General features: G+C 53.6%; 3 protein-coding genes across 3 annotated transcripts; 2 read left to right on the top strand and 1 right to left on the bottom strand.

The window, feature by feature from the left end:
- Positions 1-43: 43 nt before the first annotated feature.
- On the bottom strand, positions 44-6641 carry ARMC5 (armadillo repeat containing 5). The gene is made up of 6 exons (XM_012532665.3): positions 6167-6641; positions 4474-4581; positions 3589-4375; positions 2038-2546; positions 1230-1362; positions 44-1126 (listed from the first exon to the last, which is right to left on the bottom strand). Exons 1-6 carry the CDS (start codon positions 6639-6641, stop codon positions 307-309), a joined length of 2832 nt encoding a protein of 943 aa, XP_012388119.2. The 3' UTR covers positions 44-306.
- A 740-nt stretch (positions 6642-7381) lies between these two features.
- On the top strand, positions 7382-11856 carry LOC117200921 (zinc finger protein 501-like). Its single transcript, XM_033426239.2, is given in 2 exon segments — positions 7382-7441; positions 7443-11856. Coding segments are annotated over 2 exon segments (1404 nt in total). The 3' UTR covers positions 8787-11856.
- Positions 11857-21015: 9159 nt separating this feature from the next.
- On the top strand, positions 21016-21681 carry LOC101288308 (cytochrome c oxidase subunit 6A2, mitochondrial). Its single transcript, XM_004268729.4, has 3 exons — positions 21016-21175; positions 21331-21467; positions 21552-21681. The coding sequence occupies exons 1-3, from the start codon at positions 21103-21105 to the stop codon at positions 21633-21635; spliced, it is 294 nt and encodes a 97-aa protein (XP_004268777.1). The 5' UTR covers positions 21016-21102; the 3' UTR covers positions 21636-21681.
- The last annotated feature ends 14 nt before the right edge of the window (positions 21682-21695 follow it).

Genomic DNA, 21695 nt, shown 5'->3' with positions numbered 1-21695 from the left:
GTACCACCACAGGAAGGTAAGCAGAGACACCACACGACAGGGGTAGCCAGCTCCAAAGTGTTTAATTCCAACTCCAGAAAGCTGAGCCAGGCCAAGTGCCTGGGGCCGTGGGCCGTCCTCCATCTTGTGGGCCCCATGCCTCGCCTTGGCTTCTCACTCTTGAGCCTTCAGATCATCAGCCCGGGGTCTCGGTCCACGCTGTCATCGGTCCTTGACGGGGACCCCTTCTGCTCGGCCTCCTCCTGTGCCGCTCTGAGGGAGAACTCCTCACAGACAATTCATCCTCGGGTCTCCTCCCAGGGGACATCAACCGTCGAGGCTGGGACCCTCGCCCCCCAATTCTACCCCCATCATCACAGCCAGGAAGGCCTCAGTTAGGGGCCCCGCCTCGTCGCCTGCTGCCTCCACAAGCCCCACCAGGGCCAGGGCCCGCTTCCGTGGGCACTGCCCCGGCCCCAGGATCCAGCGAGCGCAGTGGGCAGCCAGCCGGGGCCGGCCCAGGCGGAAGACCTCACCCACTGACTCTGGGCCGCCCTGGGGTCCCAGGTGGATGCGGCCCACGGCTTCTTCCAGCTCCTCCTCCAGCCCGGGCAGCAGGAAACGGCCAGCAGCTTCCAGGGCTTCCTCAGCCTCTGAGCCCAGCAGGCGCTGGCCCGGCGGAGGGACGGGCCCCAGGGCAGCTCTGCAGCCCCGGCAGCCGTGCAAGTAATGCAGGACAGGCCAGGCTGCGCTGGGTGACAGGCCCCGCAGTGGCACTAAGTCCATGTGGGCTTCGGCAAAGCTGCCAGCTAGCAGGGCCCGAAAAAAGGGGGAGGCGGTTGCTGAGGCCGCTCGCTGGGCAGGGAGCTGGAGGCCTGAGTCCAGCAGGAAGTGGAGGTCAGGGGCCGCCGTGGGGGCGGGGCCCAGCAGAGGCTCATAGAGGCAAGGGGAGGGTGGGTCCAGGTCCAAGGGGATTGCAGGTAGGAGGGCCGGGCTCACAGTGGGAGACACCAGGCCTTGGAGGCAGGAAAGGGAGTCCGCAGCAAAGAAGAGGAAGAGCGGGTGTGGAGCTGGCCGAGTGAGCGCTGAGAGGAGGAGACGGAGGCCGCCCTGGTCCAGAAGCAGCCGGCGCCACAGAGAGGGCTTCCTTCGGGGAGAAAAGAGAACCTTTCAGAAGGTGGGAAAGGGCGGGGCTGGGGAACAGCAACCTTGCTCCCCCCACCCCTGCGAGGCACCCACGCCTCTCTCACCGACAGATGAAGGGCAGGGTGAGTGCGCAGGCCACGCGGTCCTCAGGGCTCCCAGAGAGCAGCAGGTGAGTGAGGGCACCCACTCCAAAGGGCGATTCGGCCTGCACGGTCAGGTTCTGCAGCAGCATCTCACCTGCCGGTGTGGGCAGAGCAGGTCAGGTTGGGAGCTGGTATCCAAGATGGCGGTGGGATGGGCAAGACAGGCCTCTGGGTCCCCGAAAGGAACAGGGGCAAACAACCCCGGGGCAAGGAAGAGGGGGATGACTGAAGGCCCTGGAGGGATGGGGTCTGGACACTAGGAACTGGAGGTCAAGGGCAAGAACGGGGAGTGAGATGGTCAGGGAGTGAGTCTGGGCCCTCAAGGACTGAAACAGGGCACAGAAGCCCCGGCAGTCCCTGGCAGGGCTGGAAGGGGTGGTGGGGCCTGGGAGGACATGGTGCCCGAGCCTGGGTTCACCATCAGTGGGCCCAGTGGTAGTCAAGGACAGTGCAGGAGTCAGGACAATGCGGAACCAAGAAGACACTGGGTAAGGAGACGAAGACAGGCACAATTCTAAGCTGTTCGGGCCAAGCCCAGTGCTGGGGTCTCTGGGCCCCAAGGCTCGGGCAGAGGCTGAAGAACTCTGCGTGTGGGGACAGTGGAGCAGAACGGAGTCCCTCCCCGCCACCACCTAGTGGCTGAGGTTGTCCAAACGGTGGGCGGTGGGCGGAGGAGGGCAGTGAGACAGCGGGTGAGCTGCAGGGCGCACGGAAGGCATGCAGGGGCGCGTGGCCTCACACGTGAGCAGGGAGGCGCGCGGGTACCCACCCAGCTCCCGGTGCTGGTGCTGGCTGCGACGAGCGGGCCGGGCGCGCAGCGCGGGCCAGTCGTCGGGGGCGACGCCGAGCACGAGCCAGGCGCGCAGCAGCGCCGCCCCGTAGCTGCGCACGAAGGCCTCGAGGCAGGCGGGGTTGCAGGTGAGCCGCGCCAAGATGCGCAGCGCGCGGGGGCTCGGCGAGCCCGGCGCGCCCGTCACGTAGGCCAGCAGGCCGCACAGGGCCTGGCCGGTCACCAGCGCCCCGCTGGGGTCGGGAGCCTGGGAGAAGCGCGACAGCAGCAGCAGCGCTGGCCCCTCGCGGCCCCAGGGCTCCTCGGGGGCAGTGGCGGCGGGGCTGCGGCCGGGCGGGCGCAGGGCGCGGGGCGTCCGCAGCGAGGTCGGGCCCAGGGAGGGGCTGGCCCGACTGGCCGGCTCTGGCGGCGGCGGACAGCGCTCCGGGGACCAGTCGGGAGAGATGTCGCCCGGGCCCGCAGCATAGCCCTCGGAGATCAGCCAGGACCTGCCGAGGGAGAAAGAAGGAATGGAACCCAGAGCCGAGGGGAGGGGGCAGGGCCAAAAGATCGGTTGTGCAAAAAGAGGTGACAGAGGCCAGGAGAGAGGGTGGGCCCGAGCGGGGGACAGGGAAAAAGGGAGGTAGGGGCAAACCCCAGCTCATTCAGCAATTACTGATGCCTGTTGTGTGCTAAGCCCCGTTTCAGGTGCTGGCGAGAAGCAGTGAGCAAAAGGTCCTGCCTCCTAGACTCTATATTCCAGTGAGGAGAAACAGATAACAAAATAAGAAACCACAAGGTATGTTAGTGTGCAGTTAGTGTGGTGTGAAGTGATGCATACGGAGCAAAGTAAAAGGGAACAGAAAAGAGCCCAGGGAGGGGAGAGCTGACATTTTAAGATTGGGTGCTGATGAGGGTGAGATCTAATCAAAGCATCTTGGAGGAAGAGTGCCCTAGGCACAGGGAACAATAACCAAAGAGGCCCTGATATGGTACTTATCTGCCAGGTCCAAAAACTAGCTAGAAGGCCAGTGTGTAAGAGTATCGTGGGCACCAGGAAAGCAGTGGGAAATGAGGTCAGGAGTTCACAGAGGCTGACGTTTACTGAGCGCTGCTTAGTGCCAGGTACGGTGCAAAGTGCCCTCATTTGATCTTTACAACTCTATGGGGTAGGTATGCATTAGCCTTCGTTCTACTAACAAGGAATCCGATGCTCAGAGAAGTTAATTAACTTTCCTGAGATGACTCAGCTTGTAGGTGGTGGTACCAGAATAAGAACTTAGATGCCAGAACGTATCATCAGAACCAGTGCACATACTACCTTCCAGGGAACCTGTCTGGGCCCCAAAGTTCAGAGGTGCTGGGGTGGAGCCAAGGTCAAAGGTGGCCCCAAGGGAAAAGAGGTGTATTTAATGCGGACTGGAAAGTGGTCATGTTCAGTGAGAACAAGGAATTAGGAATCAGAGTCAATAAAAGTCTTACCGAGACAGAACGGGCGGAGAGTGAGGGTAGTGAAGAGACTCTACCCCACAGCATCAGGTGGGAACTCACCTGAGGCTTTGGAAGCTTCCGGCCTCTGCCCGCTCAGGAGTCCTCTCCTCAGGGAAGTCCCAGGAAGCAGCTTCTCTTCCCTCTTCTTCCTCATCACCAGCCTCACCACACAGTTGCCCAGCCAGGAGAGGTACAAGTCCCAGAGCCTGCAGCCGGCCCAGGGCCCCAGTATCATAGAGGAAGCCCACGAGGGCTGCCACAACACGAGGGTGCCAGGCGCTGGCGCGAGGATCCCGCAGCAGGCCCATCAGCAGCTCCAAACCACCAGCATCCCGCAGTCGGGCCCGGTTGATAGCCTCCCGGCACAGCAGACACACGGCCCGCACCAGGGGCTGCTGGGAGGCTGGGCTAGCCCCGCTGGGGTCCCGGCGCCGCCGGAGTTCACCTAGTAGCACCTCCACAGCACCAGCGTTGCCCAGCGCAGGCCTTACCAGGCCCTGGGCGCACAGATTGGCAAGGATCAGGATGGCTGCCTCACGCACTGCTCTTTTGGGGTGGGACGCCAGGCTGACCAGTGGGCCTAGTCCTCCACCCAGACTTAGCTGCTCAGCACAGGCCCGGGAGCAGCCTCGACTCAGCTCCAGGAGGGCACGGACCAAGGCCAAGGTCAGCGCAGGGTCTGGGGCAGCGGCCAGAAGCTCGGCCAGCGGGCGCACCACTCCCTGCTTTGCCAGGGCCAGGCGGTGCTGGGGTGAGTCCGCCAGGTTGCGGAGGGCACGAACCACACTCTGGCGGCACTGTGAGTCCTGGCAGGCCGTCAGGCCCTCAACAAGCAGGGGAACAGCACCTGCAGAGGGAAGAAGACAGAAGGTGAGTGAGGACAGACACCCAAGCCCTTCTCCCACCCCCAAGCCCTGGGTGGCTCCACCCTCAGAGCCTGCTCACCAGCAGAGTGGATGTCCCCACAGCTCTCAGGTTCCATGGCTAAGTTCCCCAGAGCACGGGCCGTTCGGTTCTGGATGCTGTCTGTCTTCACACACTGAAGAATAGTCACTGCAAGAGGGTTTGGCCTCTTGAGGTTTCTACCCCTTCTTGTCTCTCTCATTAATCACCTCAAGAACGTCGCCTGAGAGAGTCAGGGAAGGCCTCCAGAAAAGGCCTAACACTTGTGGGGTCTGGAAGGTTAGATAGGTAGGTATTTGCTAGAAGGATGGTGGATGGGAGTGTTACAGGGCATTTCAGGTTTCGAAGTAACCTTTGCAAAGGCCCAGAGGTGAGATCTAGTGTTTATGCTATGACTTCATGAAGGGCCTTGATCAGGCCAAGGGCTCAGGTCTTGAACGTGAGGGCACTGGGAGCCACACAGCGTTTTAAGAATGGAAGTGACATGATAAAATCTGGCAGCCATGGGGAGAATGGATTACAGGGGGAAAGAATAAGGCAGGGGGAGCAACATGAAGGCTGTTGCAATAGTGAGAAGACGGCTTGACCCAAGTCAGCTACCAGCACAGCCCAGCACAGTCTCTGGGCATGTGATGGAAGAAGGCAAAGAAGTGGATGGATTCAGGAGATATTTAAAATACAAAACAGTGAATGAGGACTTATTAATGTGCCAGGCCTCTTGTCAATGAAAATTTAAATATATTAATGTTTTATTTTATCAAAAAAATTAAGATTTCATCAAAATAGGCATAATTTCATAGCTGGCAATGAAGTGTAAACTGTGTTCACAACATTGCCACTAGGAGGCGCCAATTTAGCTGGTAAACAGAAAAGCTTGCTACCTTTGTTAGGATTTGTTCTTTTTAAAAAAAATTGAAGTGTAGTTAATGTACAGTATTAAATAAGTTTCAGGTGTACAATACAGTGATTCGCAAATTTTAAAGGTTACACTCCATTTATAGTTATTATAAAATATTGGCTTAGAATTTGTTCTTTTTTTTTCTGGCTGTGCCACAAGGCTTGCGGAATCTTAGTTCCCCGACCAGGGATCAGAACCCAGGCCCCAGGAGTGAAAGTGCCGAGTCCTAACCACTGGACGCCAGGGAATTCCCAGGATTTGTTCTCACTGTGCTAGTTTTTAATAACTAGAAGTACCCAGTCCAGACTCAGATATCTGTGTTCTATCTTTGTATTTCATTTTCTCCCTATTCCAGTGTTTTGAGGTAGCTATTACTCCATTTTACAATCCTAGCCTCGGATGGGTCTAGGTGACTGCAGAGCCCACATTTTCAACCACTACACTTTCTGACCCCCAGCTCATCAAATGGGATTTCAGAGCCCTGCACAAGGCTGGACACAGTAGGCACTGAGTGCCTGCTATGAACATAAATGGAGAGTAAGAATCATTTGAAAGAGTCATCAAATAACCCTTTGGCCTCCACCAGCCCAGATGCGAGAGAGGTGCTCTACAACCAATACCCAGGTAATTGGCATCTGATCTAAGAGGGCTAGGGTATAATTTATAGAGAGAGCAGTGACGTCACGGGTCATGACATCATGAGAGCTGCGGGCGCTGCGCCGTCAGAAAGCACGATCTTCCAGGCTACAACACAAAGAACTCAAGACTCCGCCCAGGCCCAGACACAGACAGAGGTGTGGGTAGAATCCTTCTAGGAAATGGGGGCGGAGCACTTACCCAAAGGGATAATGCCTCCGAGTCTGCGCACTTCAGCCCGGCACTCCCCTTCCGTACAGCAGTTGGCTAGGATGCTGAGCGCCAAGTCCAGCGTCTTGCGCAGGCGCGCTGGTGGCGAGGGCGTCGATGACGACACAGCAGAGGGGGCGGGGCCCGGAGAAGGGGCGGGGCCAGAAGCCGCTGACTCGACAGACGAGGGGGCGGAGCCTGGGCCAGCCTGGGAAGGGGCGGGACCCGCTGCAGCCGCTCGCCGTAGCACCGCGAGAAGGGGGCGGAGCCCGCCGCGTGCCCGGAAGCGTTCGATTCCCCCAGCTGCCTTGACGTGGCGCGTACGGAGGGCTAAGAGCGCACGGCCCAAGGGTGCCTCGTTGGTAGCTGTGTCCTTTCTCCCACCTAGACCCTCCCCGGCCGCCGCCGTGAGCTGCGCGAGGCAGAATGAGAGCGAGTCCGCGGGGCTTAGCTTCGCAGCCGCCATCTTGGCTCAGGCCTAAGGCTCCGCCCTTCTCTTCGCCGCTCATCCTAGGGAGCGGAACTGGAAGAGAAGGACGTGGCCATGCACCTCCTCTCTGACGCTTTTTAAATAGCGCCGCCGCAGTTGTCATGCGAGTCGGAAGTTGTAGTTCTCGATCCCGGTGCTCTGGCTTGCACAGTTGCAGAAGGCATGTTGAGAGTAGTGGTTATCTAATCGTAGTGCGAGCCCCAGAGGCGCGTGCGGCTCATGCTGGGATATGTAGTCCGCGCCAAGCTTAAGACGCCTAGCTTAGGATGGATGGGAAACTCAAGGGACTCGGGTGGGCCGGTGCCTCTGGAGAACCCAGACATCCGATCATGGAGTTTCAGTACAGTGCTGCTCCAGGTGACTTGTCTACTCTGCCCCCAGCGTGTCCTTGGCAGCAACAGCCTTTTCCTTCAGGCTCGCTTCGCCGCCCCTCATTGGTGGCCGGGGCACTGAAGTCCGCGCTGACGGACTGAGAACCCCGAGCCAAGCGGAAAGTATCAAGTTCCTACAGCGGCTGCAGATGGGAGCACTTGCTCCGCCAGGTGAATGAGAGGGTTAAACCTACCGAGACCGTTCGCTGCCACTTCCTAGAACTGCACGGGCTGGTGGACATTTCCGTTTCCGGTGCTGAATCACTGGGTCCAGAGTGTCTCCAGCTGTGGTTGTGCTTGTGAGCCCAGTGGTTGGTATCTAGGAAACGGTACGTTCTTACCGCTATGGAGTTGGTGGCTCCAGAAACGGCAAGGGAGGACTCCGACGGGGCCGAGTAGCGGGGGAACCAACCGGTCGTCAGGATCCCAGGGAGTCCCGAGGTCCGCCTTCGATTGCGGAGTTGTTCCACCCAAGCGGCCCTTCCTGGTGTGGCCGGGGCAGCCGGCCGCCCGGGAAATGATGATGGGCCTGCAGTACCTACGTAGGTCAGTCTCTGGCCCTGGGGAGGAAGAAGCCCCTGGCAAGACCAACTATCCTGCAGTCCCCAGAGCCTTCGAGCGCCAGGAGTGTGGACTGTCCGCAGCCTACCTCCCTAACCTCATTCACCACCAAAGCAGCCATGGGGGCGACAAGCCCTACTGCTGCCCGGAGTGTAGCAAAAGCTTCCGACGTGGCTCAGATCTGGTTAAGCACCACCGAGTACACACTGGAGAGAAACCGTACCCCTGTCCTGAGTGTGGCCGTTGCTTCAGCCTGAGCTCCAACCTCATCCAACACCGTCGCTCCCACTCAGGCCTCCGGCCCCACAAATGTCTGGAGTGCGGGGAGGCTTTTGGCCGCAGCTCGGACCTGGTTAAACACCAGCGGGTGCACACAGGTGAGAAGCCTTACACCTGCGCTGAGTGTGGTAAGACTTTCAGCGTTAGCTCCAACCTGATCCAGCACCAGCGCACGCACACGGGCGAGAAGCCCTACCGCTGCGGGGACTGCGGCAAGCGCTTCAGCCTGAGCTCCAACCTGGCGCAGCATCAGCGCTCACACACGGGCCAGAAGCCCTACCGCTGTGCCTGGTGTGGTGACAGCTTTGGGCGCAGCTCTTCTCTGCTCAAGCACCAGCGATTGCACACTGGGGAGAAGCCCTACAGTTGCTGTGAGCGTGGCGAGAACTTCACCAACATCTCGGACTGCATACGGCACCAGCGCACCCACAGTGGAGAGCGGCCCTTCAAGTGTCCTAAGTGTGGTCGTGGTTTCAGTGAGCGCACCCAGTTCACCAGTCACCAGCGCGTTCACATGGGTGAACGACCCAATGCCTGCCCAGAATGTGGCAAATCCTTCTCCCACAGCGCCAAGCTCCTTAAACACCAACGCTCGCACACAGGCGAGAAGCCCTATAAGTGCCCCAGCTGCAGCAAGAGTTTTGGAGACAGTTCACATCTGCTGCGGCACCAACACCCTCACACGGGCCAGAAGCCTTATACTTGCGGCGAGTGTGGCAAGAGCTTCCGCCGGAGCGCCCACCTGCTCATCCACCAGGTGGCGCACAGCGGTGAGAAGCCCTACGTCTGCCTGCAGTGTGGCAAGGCCTTCGCCCGCAGCTCCAACCTGGGCCAGCACCAGCGGACGCTGCAGGGGCACAGCCCCTGCCAGTATCCCTGGCTTAAGTTGCAGCCCAGACTTCAGCTCTGACTTTGGTCCAGGCTCAAGGAGCCTGAGGGGCCCAGCATTTCTCAGTAAACCTCACTTCTGCTCCTCTAGGGCTGCTGATTAGTGGGCTGAATCAGGGAACCCCAGGCTGGAGGAATCGGAACAGAAAAGTGGGCTTAGGCCTGTTCTCTGAGGCCCTGGAGATGGGATTCCAGCTGGAGGGAGAGTTTGGGGATGGCAAGAGCTGGCCCAGCTGCTTTAAGATGCAGAACACCTTTGGTGGCCTAGGTGTGTCCCTTCACAGGCCTAGGGAGTGATAGGGCTAATCACACCAAGAGCAACAGTTACCTCAGCCCAGAGGAATGGGGCTCAACGCCAGGCAAGCCCCCGTGAGGAATGCAGTAGGGGAAGAGGGGGTCGGGGAGGTCCTCACCTCCAGAGGGGACCATAAGGCAGGCTGTGTTCTAGCACAAGGATCAGAGTTTGAATTTGAGACCATTAGGTGAGCTCTGGGGTGTGTGACCCCTTTGAAAGAGAGCTGTCTTTACAGGGTGAAGCTGGTGGGGCCCAGGGCCAAAGCAAAGGACCGGGAGGCCTGTCTGTTGAGTTCGGGGGGTGCCCGGTGACATTTCTAGGCAAGGGCAGAAGGCCCGAGGTTGGTTGTCTGCCCCTACCTCTTCTTTAGCCTTTTCCCTTGCAGGTTCCCCAGGCTTTTTCTCTGATCCCTCAACAGAGGAGAAAATGTGAAGATTCACTTGTGCCCGGACACCGGGGACTAGACATGGTCGTTTTGCCAGGGCGCTGGGGCGGGCTGCCTCCGTAAACAAATGTGTTTCTATTGGTAAAACTTAGAGTATATGGGAGCCAGAGGGAGGCTTCCCGAAGCACTGCACAATGTGTGCCCAGAGCAGAGTCTAAGCTGTGAGGCCCTGCTCTCCCCCCCGTAGCTGGCTGTGTTCCTGGGAGAGGCACAGAATGTAGCCCTTATGAGGTTGGGGGAGGCCTAATGCCCACCCCATGGGACCATGAGCCTCATGCATCTGGTGCCCTGTCCCCAGATCTTGTCTCTCACCAGGTTTGGTGCATCTAGAACCGTATCCACGGGGAAGAGGGGCCAAAGGGGAAGGATGTGAGGTAACTCCTCCCTCAGCTTCTAGCACAGAGTGTCCAGGCTTCTCTCTTTGTGACTGCGTGACCTTGGACAGGTCTGCCTCTTCTGAGCTTCAGTCTCTTCATCTGTAAAACAAGGATGATGAAAGGACTCGGCAAGGAAAGGACTCAGCAGTCCTCAGTTCCCTGCTCTTCCTCAAGTCTGTCACCCTGTCACCGGTGGTGTTGGCCCACAGACATCACGCCAGCGCGCTTCCTAGCTTCTCCCAAAGGTTACAGAAATGAGTGAGGCAGCCCCAGTCCTGGAGTAGTTTGGTGTCGTGAAGGAGATGGACTCAGGCTCGATGCTGGCACTGGAGAAAGGGCATCACCTGGAGTAAGTCTAAGAGGCTTCATGAAGGTGACATCTAATGGATGCCACTTGTCTCCTCAAGCTGGGTCTGTGATGAACAGATGGGTTCTGGCATATTCCCCATCAATGGCATCTCAAAATAGCACAAGCCAGTGACTGAGTTGGAGGCCTGAGCCAGGTGCGTCCGTAGTAGGCATTCAGTAAATAGTTGTTATGATCAGGTCCTGTTTACTCTTACTAGTGACCTTGGGGCCTCAGCTTCCTCAAAGCTGGATTGCGTTCTCTGCAAAATTGTAACTGCAGGTGGACGTTAGGTACATGGCAGAGGTGGGCATGGGAGGAGGATTTGTTTGCAAAATCCCTTTCAGTCAACTGGAAGCTAATTTCTCACATTAAGGTAAATAGCCATGTGCCCCATATCCTCTCAGTTGTAGAGACAGGTCCTGCCCAGAGCAGGGAGGCAGGCCAGTCCTTGGAAACAAGAAGGATGGGCTTAATCCAACAGGGGTTTATCCGGCATTCACTGTGCCCTGAGCTGGGAAAGAGGCACTCTCCAAGCATGTGGCCAGTGCTTAGGCCAGAGGCAGCGGACATGTTTGCTTTGGCCTTCACTCTGTGTGTGTGTGTGTTTGTGTGTGTGTGTGTGTTTACACTATTGAGCCACCTTTTTTTTTTTTTTTTTTTGCCGGTGGCTTGTGGGATCTCAGTTCCCCAATCAGGGACCGAACCCATGCCCTCAGCGGTGAAAGTGCGGAGTCCTAACCACCGGACCACCAGGGAAGTCCCATGAACCAACATTTAAATCAGGAGATTTCACATCACAATCTAGATTTCTAGTTTGCTGTTTTTGGGGAGGAGAGAGGGGAGAGGATCAGAAAATTCAGCAACACTGGAGCTTTCCAGCAACAACGTGTTGACAGGGCTGAGTAGTGGCTGCCCCGGACATGGACAGTCCCCACCGCTCCCTGGTGTGTCCCTGACTCAGCAAGTTTCATTTGAATTCCTTGCCTAACAGCTACAGAAAGGCGTTTGGGGGTGACCATCCCCACCCTACACTCTCATGGGTGAGAAAGGCCCATACAGTGGAGGCAGTTTCTCTTTTCCCTCACCCCTTCCTGCCCCCCACCAGCCATTTTCCTCCCCAGCCCCCAGCCCAGCTGACAGACCGGACCTGCTTTCCCGACCCCAGATATCACCCTCTAATATTGAAGCTCCTTTCCGTATGTGCCAGGGAGTAGGGGCAGAGCTTACGGGTTCAGCAAGGCCAGGCAAACCCCTGTGTGCCTTGGTCAGAGGGCCGAGTATTGGGCCCTGTGAACCTCAGGGAGACAGTCCTCGGCAGACACCCGTCGCAGGGCTATTTTGGGAAGCAAGCAGGTGTGGAGGTGCTCTATAAACGCTAAGGCCCCGGTGGGCTCGGAGGGAGGGGGCGTCAGTAATACTGTCTCCCCTGGGCTGGCCCTGGCTTCTGGACATGTGCTTGGACTCCATCCAGTTCTGTCTGATCTCACCCAGTCCTGGGAGCCTGGTTCCTCCTCTGAGCCTGGTGGGCGGTACAGAGGCTGGTGCTGGGCAGTGGGTGTGGCCACTGGCTGGCAGCTGGAGTCCCACCCACCCAGAAGCCCAACAGTGGCTGGCAGGTGCTTTTTTTTTTTTGCGGTACGCGGGCCTCTTACTGTTGTGGCTTCTCCCGTTGCGGAGCACAGGCTCCGGACGCGCAGGCTCAGCGGCCATGGCTCACGGGCCTAGCCGCTCCGCGGCATGTGGGATCTTCCCAGACCGGGGCACGAGCCCGTGTCCCCCGCATCGGCAGGCGGACTCTCAACCACTGCGCCACCAAGGAAACCCCATGGCAGGTGCTTTGAGAGGTGCACTGGGGATGCCGGAACAGCATCCACCCCCTGCCCCAAGCCAAAGTCCCTCCCTCCCTCCCTTCCCTAGACATATTCCAGGAGGACAGGGTCTCTGCATTGTCCCTGTTGAGTCCCCAGCATCCCACATGGGGCAGGTGCAGAACACCTTGAGGAAGGTCTGATCACACTGCCTGGGTGATTCGCAGCTTCTCTTCCCTGGGATTCAGGATCCCTTTCTGTTCTTCTTTCTTCTTCTGTTCTTATTTCCTGCCAGTTCAAAATGCTTCTCTCTCTCTCTCTCTCTCTCTCTATTCCTAAATAATGTGGATTTTCTAAAAACAAGGAAATTATCAATGATCCAGTACTGTCATCTAATGAACAGACTTTATTACAGTTTCACCAATTATTCCACTAATAGTCTTTATAGCATAAGAAAAAAAATTATGGTCCAGGATATAATCCTAACTAGATGCGCATATTGCATTTAGTTTTCATGGTTCTTTAGTCTCTTTTAATCTAGAAGAATTCTTTAGTATTTTAGGACAATTTCTTTGTTTTTCATGACCTGGAAAAATGCTTACATCTCTTAATGGCCAGCGTCCTCCTAGATCTGAATTAGGCACAACACATTCAAACCTCAGTACAATCTTTGTAAATTTAGAAACTCTTTGGGCACCAAGAAGTTTTCTGCAGGTTCTTCTTCCAGCTCACCCGTGCCAGCGTCTTCATACCACCCTTTGCCCACCCCCACTCCCCAATCACTTCCTTCCTCTGGGCCTCAGTTTCTTCAGCTGTAAAATAAGCACATAGGATGAGATGGTTTTCAGAGCCCCTCGCAGAGCTTTCCCTCAAAGAGTTTATGATTCTGCTATGTGTAGGGTGCATGTTTGCCAGCATGGGTTTATACCTGCATTGAAACTTGGCTTTCCCATAGTTTGGGATGTCATTTGACACCCAGAATCTATTCTCACTTCCTTCTAAAGAGGCTCTCTGGACTGTAGTTGTTGGAAAACTAAACACTACATTTCTTAGATTCCCTTGCATATTAGGTTCTTCCAATATCCTTGCATGAGATTTAGAAGGTGTGAATGAAATGGGCCACTTTCTTGCTGCTATTTTCTGATGACCAGTAAGGTAGAGGAGGCATGGGGGTTTTCTGTTGCAGTGTTGCCGTGTCTAATCTTCAGCCTTGTGGGTGTCAGGAATCAGGTTAGAGGCAATGAAGCAGCTTCCTAATCCCCGGTTTGCAGCTGTGATCCAAGTCTTCTCTAGCTTATATGACACCACGTGAAGAAAAAGTTGCCCCTTCTGGGAAGACACAGCTCTGGGGGTCAACAGAGGGCAAGGTGGAGCCTGACTGGCCCAAGGTCACTCAGGCAGCTGGTGGCTGAACTTAGACCAAAATCAGGGTCCTTTCCAGATGTAGTCCACTTCGGGGTGCCAGGGCAGATATGTGGCTCCCAAAGCTGAGGGGGCTTGGCAGAGGGGCACTAGGGTTAGATGAGCGAGGCACCAGCCTCTAGTGCAAAAGTTAAGGGGGCATGAAAATACTCGCAATCAAGATAAATGATACATCTATGCGTATATATATTTTTAAGGTTTATCTATTATTTACTTATTTAATTTGATTTATTTTTGGCTGCGTTGGGTCTTAGTTGTGGCACGTGGGATCTTTGTCGAGGCATGCGGGATCTTTCCTTACGGTGCGTGGGCTTCTCTCTAGTTGGAGTGCGCAGGTCTTCTCTAGTTGTGTCGCGCGGGTTCTAGAGCGCATGGGCTCTGTAGTTGCTGCACCCGGGCTCTAGTTGAGGCACGTGAGCTTAGTTGCCCCGCGGCATGCGGGATCTTAGTTCCCTGACCAGGGATCGAACCCTTGTCCCCTGCATTGCAAGGTGGATTCCTTACCACTGGACCACCAGGGAAGTCCCCCTATATATCCTTTTAAATCAGAAAGCTACCACCTGTGCCAGCCACCTGCTTTTCTAAATAAAGTTTTATTGGAACCAGGGCCATGATTAGGGTGAGGTGAGTGAGGCAGGGTGGAGAAAATACAGGGTTGATGCCTGTCTTTATTTAAATCTTCGATATTTCGATATTTTGTTCACCATGAATTTTTTGCATTCATTTTGATTTTTTTGAAATATCGCGTTGCAATGTCTTCTCTTGATTACTGAGTTTGGGGGCGTTCCCTTAAATTCTCTGCCAGAGGCCAGCTCCTCACTCTCGGTCTTTCCTTAGCGAGAGGTTTTAGGTACCACCACACCACGTTAGGCCAGGTCACCTCCACCAGGGCTCGCTCGCCCGGGCGCCCCAGCCGGCTGCTTCCTCTCACATTCTAGTTAGGGACTGGGATGTGGTTCCTCGGTGGCTCTTTATGGTGTGCTCACTGCTCTGACCGGTTCGGCCCATCTTGGGAAGGCCTGGGGACAGGCGGGGCGGGTTTTGGGGAGGAGAAGCAAGCAGGGCGGCGGGGGATGGAGCGCCTCCTGCCGGAGGTTGAGTAAGGATGCCCGGGACCCTCCGCATCCGGGTCTCGGCCCCTTGCGGGACTACATTTCCTAGAAGGCGCCGCGGGAGGCTGCCAGCCGTGGAGGTTTGGCTGCGTCCCTCGCAGCCGAGCCAGGCGCCGCCGCTGCCGCGTTTTCTCAGTCTTCCCTCGGGTGTCAGCCCTCTCGGGATTGGGCCCTCTGCGACGCCACGGATGGCTTTCCCGGAACTGGGGTCTGGCCCTCTCCGGAGAGTGGGGGCGACTGGCCCCGTCTCGGCTGCACCTCGGTTGTGTCATGCAGGAGACACGCAGGTGCGGGGTCTCAGTGGGTAAGAGCTGGCGATCGGCAGCAGCCCGGCCCGCCGCCTCCACCTAGAGCAGGGGGCGTTTCTGAACACACGCCTCCGCCGAGCCCCTTTGAGGCGGCGCCCAATGAGCCCCGAAAGCACACGGGTGTTATCCGGAGTAGAAAGGGCGGGACGAGCACCTCCACAGCCCTTTTCAGCTTTCCACTCTCCATTCTCTTCCTGGAGTCCAGTTATTCTATTAACTCCCTTAAAGAACCACAGCCCCTCCCGCCTTAAAATCCGGGCCTCTACTACTGTTCCCAAGGTGTCCGCTGCGTTCTGCCTTCACCACCCTACCCCACCCCGCGCACCCGCCTTCCGTCAGGTTCAGCTTTCTCAGCTCTCCACTAGGCCACTGTGTACCCCCAGCCCGGACACAATCATGTAGGCTTAGACGGTTTGGTTAAGTTAAATTTTATCATCATGTGACACTGAGTCCAGCTACTGAGAGCTGCACACACCCAAGTTCAGGACTCGATCTTAGTCTATTGATACCCTGGACCCATTGCTCAGAAGGGACACACTGCAGTGAAGGAAGGAGTAACCTGTGGAGGTTACTGAGGATAACCTGAGATATCCCTTTAGTTCAGAGGTTCTCAACCTTGGCTGTACGTTATTGTTATTACTCTGGGGTACAGCCTAGGCAAAAGAATTTTGTAAAACTTCTGGTTAATTCTAGTGTGCAGCCAGGGTTGAGACCACTGCTTTAACCCCTAGGACAGATGGGTGGGGCCTGGGATGGCCAGAAGCACTAGGCCAGGCCCCTTCAGCTGGGAGCAGCCTCAACCCTTTATCCCAGGGTGCTGCACAAATCATTGTTAACATTTTCTATGTGTCCCAGGCTGTGGAAAAAGGAAGCTCTGCCCTACAGTAAGAAACGTATCTGACAGCCTTATGTAAGGCAGTTGGAAGAAAGACACAATAATCTCAGGAAGAGGTAAGGAAAGCCCAGGCTAGACAGGGAATGTAGGAGGGGAGAGCAATGATAGTCACAGACAGAGTGGTGGATTATGGTGGCTAACAAGATCGAAGTTTTTGGCAACCTGTGGCACTTTCAGTTGTCACAAGGGCTGACTGCACTGACTGTGTCCCAGCTGGCTCAGAGAGCATTGCCAGAACTGCTGTGGTTTTCCTAGGGCCCCCAAGACCATGAATGGACCACGGTCATCAGGCTTGGCTCAGTCTCAGACACGAGCAAATTGAACTGTGGCCATTCAGATTTTCAGAAGAGCGTCTACTTTATGAAGGCCAAAGGTCCTTTCTTACATAGGGCATCAGCTGCACTCCTGAGGATGATTTCTACACAAGAGATTAAAAAAAAATAAGCTCTGTGCGTGGCCTGAACATGCTCATGACAGCATTTTCTGTAGTAATGACATTCCAATAATAAAAGAAATGAATAAAATGTGGGATTTTAAATAAAAATTGTATATAGCCATTAAAATATCCTTATGAAAGAATATGAATGAGCCAGAAAATGTTCACAAGTAAGAAAAGAATGCACAAATTCTTTTCGGAAAGCAAAATTAGATTCATCTTTTGCTTGGAGTAGTTTTCTCTTGTTCAGTAGCTAAACTATGACTACAGAGTAGTCAGAATATGTAGGCATGTTGGCAAAGCCTGAAGAAACATGCAAACATGATGATATTATTCTTAGAAGTGGTGGGATTATGGAGGAAAGGTAGTTTCTTTTTCAAAATTGTCCTAATGAGATAGGCGTTATAGCAGAGAAATTAGCAGGAAGCTCTCTTGAGCCAGACCGTTTGGGTCCTGGTTCTGCCACTTATTGTATGGATGAGCACTGGCAAGGTTAAAACCTTTCGGTGCCTCAGTTTATTCATCTGTAAAATGGGGTGATAGTCCCTCTCTTGGTTAGTTGTCGTGAGGTTTAATCAACGTGTGGAAATTCTTAGAACAGATAATCTCATTAGTACAGATGCATAGATGAAATGCACTGGACCCAAGTAAACAGCATTGTTTTTAGTTGCTTTTCTCTGTTATTGCTGTAGAAATAAGCATGATCTCATTGACTGGCAGGCAAAGTGACTGGGAAGACTTAGATTGGGTGTGGTCACTTTCATGGTCCCTTTGGTTAACTTTCCAAGTGTGTCCACATTGTGACTTGGGAGGACAACAAAGATAAAAGAATCTGAGTCTTCGCATAAGCAAACCTGAGCAGCCGGAAGTGGTTCCTTGATTCAGTTACCATTTATTGGGGGCCTACTGTGTCAGGCACTAGGCCAGAGCCTCTGCTCTCGCGGAGCTCAGTCTACTGGGGAGTCAGACATGTGACCAGACGTTCCTGATGGTTCTCAATGCCACTGCAACAGTCACCACACCAAGTGTGATAGGAGAGTTTGGGAAAGCTTTCAATGGAGCTGGGGCTCACGTGATAAGTAGGACACGTTTAGGCGACAGGAAAGGGGGAAGGGCATTCTGGGCAGTTGAAAGTAAAATAAGTACAAAAGCACAGAGGTGTGAAAGGTCATGGCGATTAAAGCTGCAGAGCTGGGGCAAAGCCAGGCTGAGCTCTGCTGTCCGTGCTGAAGCATTTGAACTCTTCTGTAGGCCATGTTGTGGGTGGCGTTTAGGCACAGGTGCTTTGAAGCAGGGGAGCGACATCAGATTTAATGCTGGAGTCTGGGGTTTAAGGGAGAACTATCACTGGTGGATTATATGGGTGATAAACCAGAATGCAGGGACTGGAAGCAGGGGAGGCTGATAAGGAGTCTTTTGCAATAATCCAGGCAAACGATGACAAGGATTTGCACTTAAGGCAGTAGAACTGGCAACAGAGAGGAGAGGATGGAGTTGAGAAATCTTTCTGAAGTAGAACAAAAAGGATGTGGTGCCTGAAGAGACTTGAGTTGGAGGTGCAGAGCTAGGGGAGAAAGCGGAGTCAAGGACTTGGGTAGGGGAATTCCCTGGCGGTCCAGTGGTTAGGACTCCGTGCTCTCACTGCCAAGGTCCCCCGTTCAATCCCTGATTGGGGAATTAAGATCCCACAAGCCTCACAGCCAAAAATTAAAAAAATAAAAAGAGTACACATGAAAAGATAAGAATAATAAGTAAAAAGAAAAAAAGGACTTAGGTAGCAAACCTGGAAACGGGATAGGTGATGCTCTGAGGCACTTCTATGCTGTTGGAGTTCTCATTGAACTCCACATTTTTTTTTTATGCTAATAGCACATGGTTGGGAAGACCAACAAAAATTTTTAAATAATTTTTATAAAACACAAGGGAAATAATTTATTAATCACTGATGTTGAGACATCACTTAATATTATGCTTGTCCATACCAAGGATATAAGGATTTCAGTAACATACCTTTGCCTACTACCTCCCTAAATCCTTCTGTAAATTGTGAGATTTGAGGGACAGGAGAGAGGAGAAGTTGTTCCTTTTGAATCTCAAAATGATGTTAGACAAGAGAAGCCAGACACGAAAGAATACATAATATGCAATTACATTTAGATGAAAATTTACAATAGGCAAAACTAATTTATAGGGGCAGAAAGCAGATATCAGTGATTATCTGGGGCTGGGTGGGAGAGGGAGTGGCTGACTGCACAGGGGCATGAAAGAACTTTGAGGGGTGATGGAAATGTTTTATACCTTGATTGTGTTGGTGGTTATGCCAGTGTATACATTTGTCAATATGGGCTCATCAGATTTTCAGCAGGAGGGGTACTTGGGCAGGTGCACCACAAGAGGGCAACAGCAGCAGAGGATGCTGGCAACCCTCAGGCCATCGACCAAGTACCAGCTCTTAGCGGGAACTTCCAAGCTGAGGCTAAGGGATGGGAATCCCCAAGGAATTGTTTGGTGATGACCAGCAAAACTGTGTGGAGAGAGGGGCGCCTAGAACCTTTTCAGGTAAAAATACCCCCTTCATTTTTGTTTTCTCCAAGAGCCATAATCATTCAGTAGGGAGGGGGCTTGAGGGGACTGTGTGTGGACAAAGAAGCCAAGTAACTTTAACTGGAATAAGGTCCCATCTTCTCAGCAGCAATTCCAAAATACAACTGGGAAAAAGCAACTGTAGGAAGAATTCTGTTATAGCTCAGTGAGGGCGTGGGAATAATTTAGCAACACTATATAACATTTAACTGTTCAACAAGGTTACTAAAAACAAAACAAAACAAAAAGCTGAAAAAAGACGTGTAGAACCAGTTTAGACCCATCAGGAGGAACAGGTGTGGAGACCCTTCTTGAAAATATACCTTCCTCATTTTTCTTTCATATATTTAGATTAGGTATCAATACATAAAACTTATTTTTCTTTTATATATTAAATTCTTATCAGGTACATCAGCTCTTGATCAAAGCTGGGGGCATCCTGTTGGACTGTAGCTCTGAAAAGGTGTTTCTATAGCGTTATCCAAAGTAACACGGTCCAAACATTCATTAAATACACATTTTTAGAGCACCCACTTCATGCCAGGTTCTGTGCTGGTGCTGAGGACAGAACCACGGACAAGGCAGACGTCAGCCCTGCCCTGTCTTGCAGTTTTCTAGAGCCTCTAGGGTTCACACAGCCCTGCCTATTCTTTCTTCTTTTTCCTCCAAGTAGCCTGATTTTTCAGACTGAAATAACACACTTAGCAGTAGACACTTGTCAAGTTTGTGGCTGTCCAGCATCTTTGGAATACTCGTCCTACATTTTCTCCAACACACAATTCCTAACCTCCTGAAGGCAGAAGCCAGAACTAGGTTTCCCAGCCTTTCCCGAAGCTATGGCACAGGCAATGACCTAGGTGTGGCCAGTTGGTGCCCACGTGATTCCTTGATCGAGAAGAGAGCAACTGAAGGATGCAAGTTTCATGAAGAATCTGTTTTCAAGAGGGGATGAGGGTGGAAGAATCTAGCTTTTGATGAAATAAAATTTTTAAGGCGGGACAAGGAAAGTTTTAAGCATAAAATTCTCTGCCCGTTTGAGCCACTACCCCCTCCCCTTTAGTGTGCATTGTGTATCTGCCTTATACATTAACTAGATACTCTTAGAATACACAGGAATGCCTACTCACTCCCCTCCACCCTCCCAAAAAAGCAATTTCCTCCTGGTGCCAGCAGGGTAATTCCTTGGAGATAACATTCCTTTCTCAATCCTGTAAGGGGTCACAATAGCCCACTACATGCCTTGTTGGAGTATGTAAACTGTCAGTATGTTACACTGATGTATAACCCTTTGTCACAAAAACTTACATAACTGTATCTCGACCTCTAACAGGTGGAACAATCCTCAGAGCTTTCTGAAAGACTGTCTCCCACGTTATAACCCTCAGGTTGCCTCCAATCAAATTTTCCATTTCTTTTTTTTTAATTAATTAATTAATCTATTTATTAATTTATTTATTTAGGCTGCTCCGGGTCTTAGTTGTGGTATGCGGGCTCTTAGTGGCAGCATGCATGCGGGATCTAGTTCCCCGACCAGCGGTCGAACCCGGGCCCTCTGCATTGGGAGCGGGGAGTCTTACCCACTGGACCACCAGGGAAGTCCCTATGTCTTTCTTAGATTGACTACTGATGAAATTTTCGTGACACTTTCCATGGCAGCATTGATGACATTTTTGGCACTCAGTGTCCAGCAGTGTGAACTGTCTCTGCACAGCTGGCCCACAGAATGGTTTGTTTCTGGCGGTACCAGAGATACCGCGAGCTACCTAAGATTCACAATTGCGTATCTTTTTAAAGCTAGTTAAAGGGAGTTCTGCTCTTTGCAAAGAACTGTGACTAATACATATACTGAGCTCCTGTTCCATGCCAGACTCTAGGCTGGCACAATCCTCTGTTGCTTTACCTAAACTTCATAAAGATCATTTAAGGTACAAATTATTATACAGTTTACACCTGAAAAAAACCTGAGATTCAAAAGGACACAATTCATTCTACAAATATTTATTAAAGGCCTACTGTGTGCCAGCCACTGGGAATACAATATTGAACAAAATATTTCCCCACAACTATAAAAAGAATGGCATATTGTATTTTAAATGTCCCCTTACCAAAATAAGAGGCACAGTACAGCAGCTGTCTGGAGAGAAAGACCTCCAGGCAGGCCTCGTTTTAAATATAGAAACCCCCTAAAAATAGCCACCCACGTTACAGACTCAACAGGTGATTGGCCGGAACAGAGGGGAGGGGAACCGAGGCCTCAGTGAAGGAGAAGGAAAGGACGGTGCCGTTGTCCCCAGCTTCTCTCACTGACATGGCTTTGCCTCTGAGGTCCTTGGGTCGGGGCTTGGCCAGTGCGGCCAAGGGAGACCACGGAGGGACAGGAGGTGAGTTGCAGCCAGGGCCTGACCCTGTGGCTTCCTGACCTTGTCCATCTGTCCCCCACTCCTGCCTCTGGGACGTTCCAGGGTCCTGGCGACGCCTCCCCCTCCCCCTCCCGCCCAGTCCGTCTCTCTCTCAGCCCTGCCTTTCCCCGATGCAGCCCGCACCTGGCGCCTCCTGACCTTCGTGCTGGCGCTCCCGAGCGTGGCCCTCTGCACCCTCAACTCCTGGCTCCACTCGGGCCACCACGAGCGCCCAGAGTTCATCCCCTACCATCACCTCCGGATCCGCTCCAAGGTACACTGGCCCGCGCGGGTGCGAGGGAGGGGGTGCGGGGGACCCCCAGGCTGACGCCTCGCTCCCCCCTCCCTCTCTCCACAGCCCTACTCCTGGGGAGACGGCAACCACACTCTTTTCCACAATCCCCGTGTCAACCCTCTGCCCACGGGCTACGAGAAGCCTTGAGGCCTTGGCCGATTGCCCCAGACGCAATAAAAGTGTGGAAGCCGTGTGTGGCCGCGGGCT

This window comes from Orcinus orca, chromosome 16, assembly GCF_937001465.1.
Source record: "Orcinus orca chromosome 16, mOrcOrc1.1, whole genome shotgun sequence".
NCBI classification, from domain to species: Eukaryota; Metazoa; Chordata; class Mammalia; order Artiodactyla; family Delphinidae; genus Orcinus; species Orcinus orca.
Note: the sequence above shows the minus strand (reverse complement) of the source record. Positions and strands in the feature narration are given on the sequence as shown.

Coding starts and splice junctions, on each gene's coding strand:
- LOC101288308 (XM_004268729.4), top strand. CDS start 21,103: ATGGCTTTGCCTCTGAGGTCCTTGGGTCGGGGCTTGGCCAGTGCGGCC. Junction 21,176..21,330: donor AGACCACGGAGGGACAGGAG/GTGAGTTGCAGC, acceptor TCCCCGATGCAG/CCCGCACCTGGCGCCTCCTG. Junction 21,468..21,551: donor ACCTCCGGATCCGCTCCAAG/GTACACTGGCCC, acceptor CTCTCTCCACAG/CCCTACTCCTGGGGAGACGG.
- ARMC5 (XM_012532665.3), bottom strand. CDS start 6,641: ATGGCGGCTGCGAAGCTAAGCCCCGCGGACTCGCTCTCATTCTGCCTC. Junction 1,363..2,037: donor GCACCAGCACCGGGAGCTGG/GTGGGTACCCGC, acceptor CCACACCGGCAG/GTGAGATGCTGCTGCAGAAC. Junction 1,127..1,229: donor ACCCTGCCCTTCATCTGTCG/GTGAGAGAGGCG, acceptor TTCTCCCCGAAG/GAAGCCCTCTCTGTGGCGCC.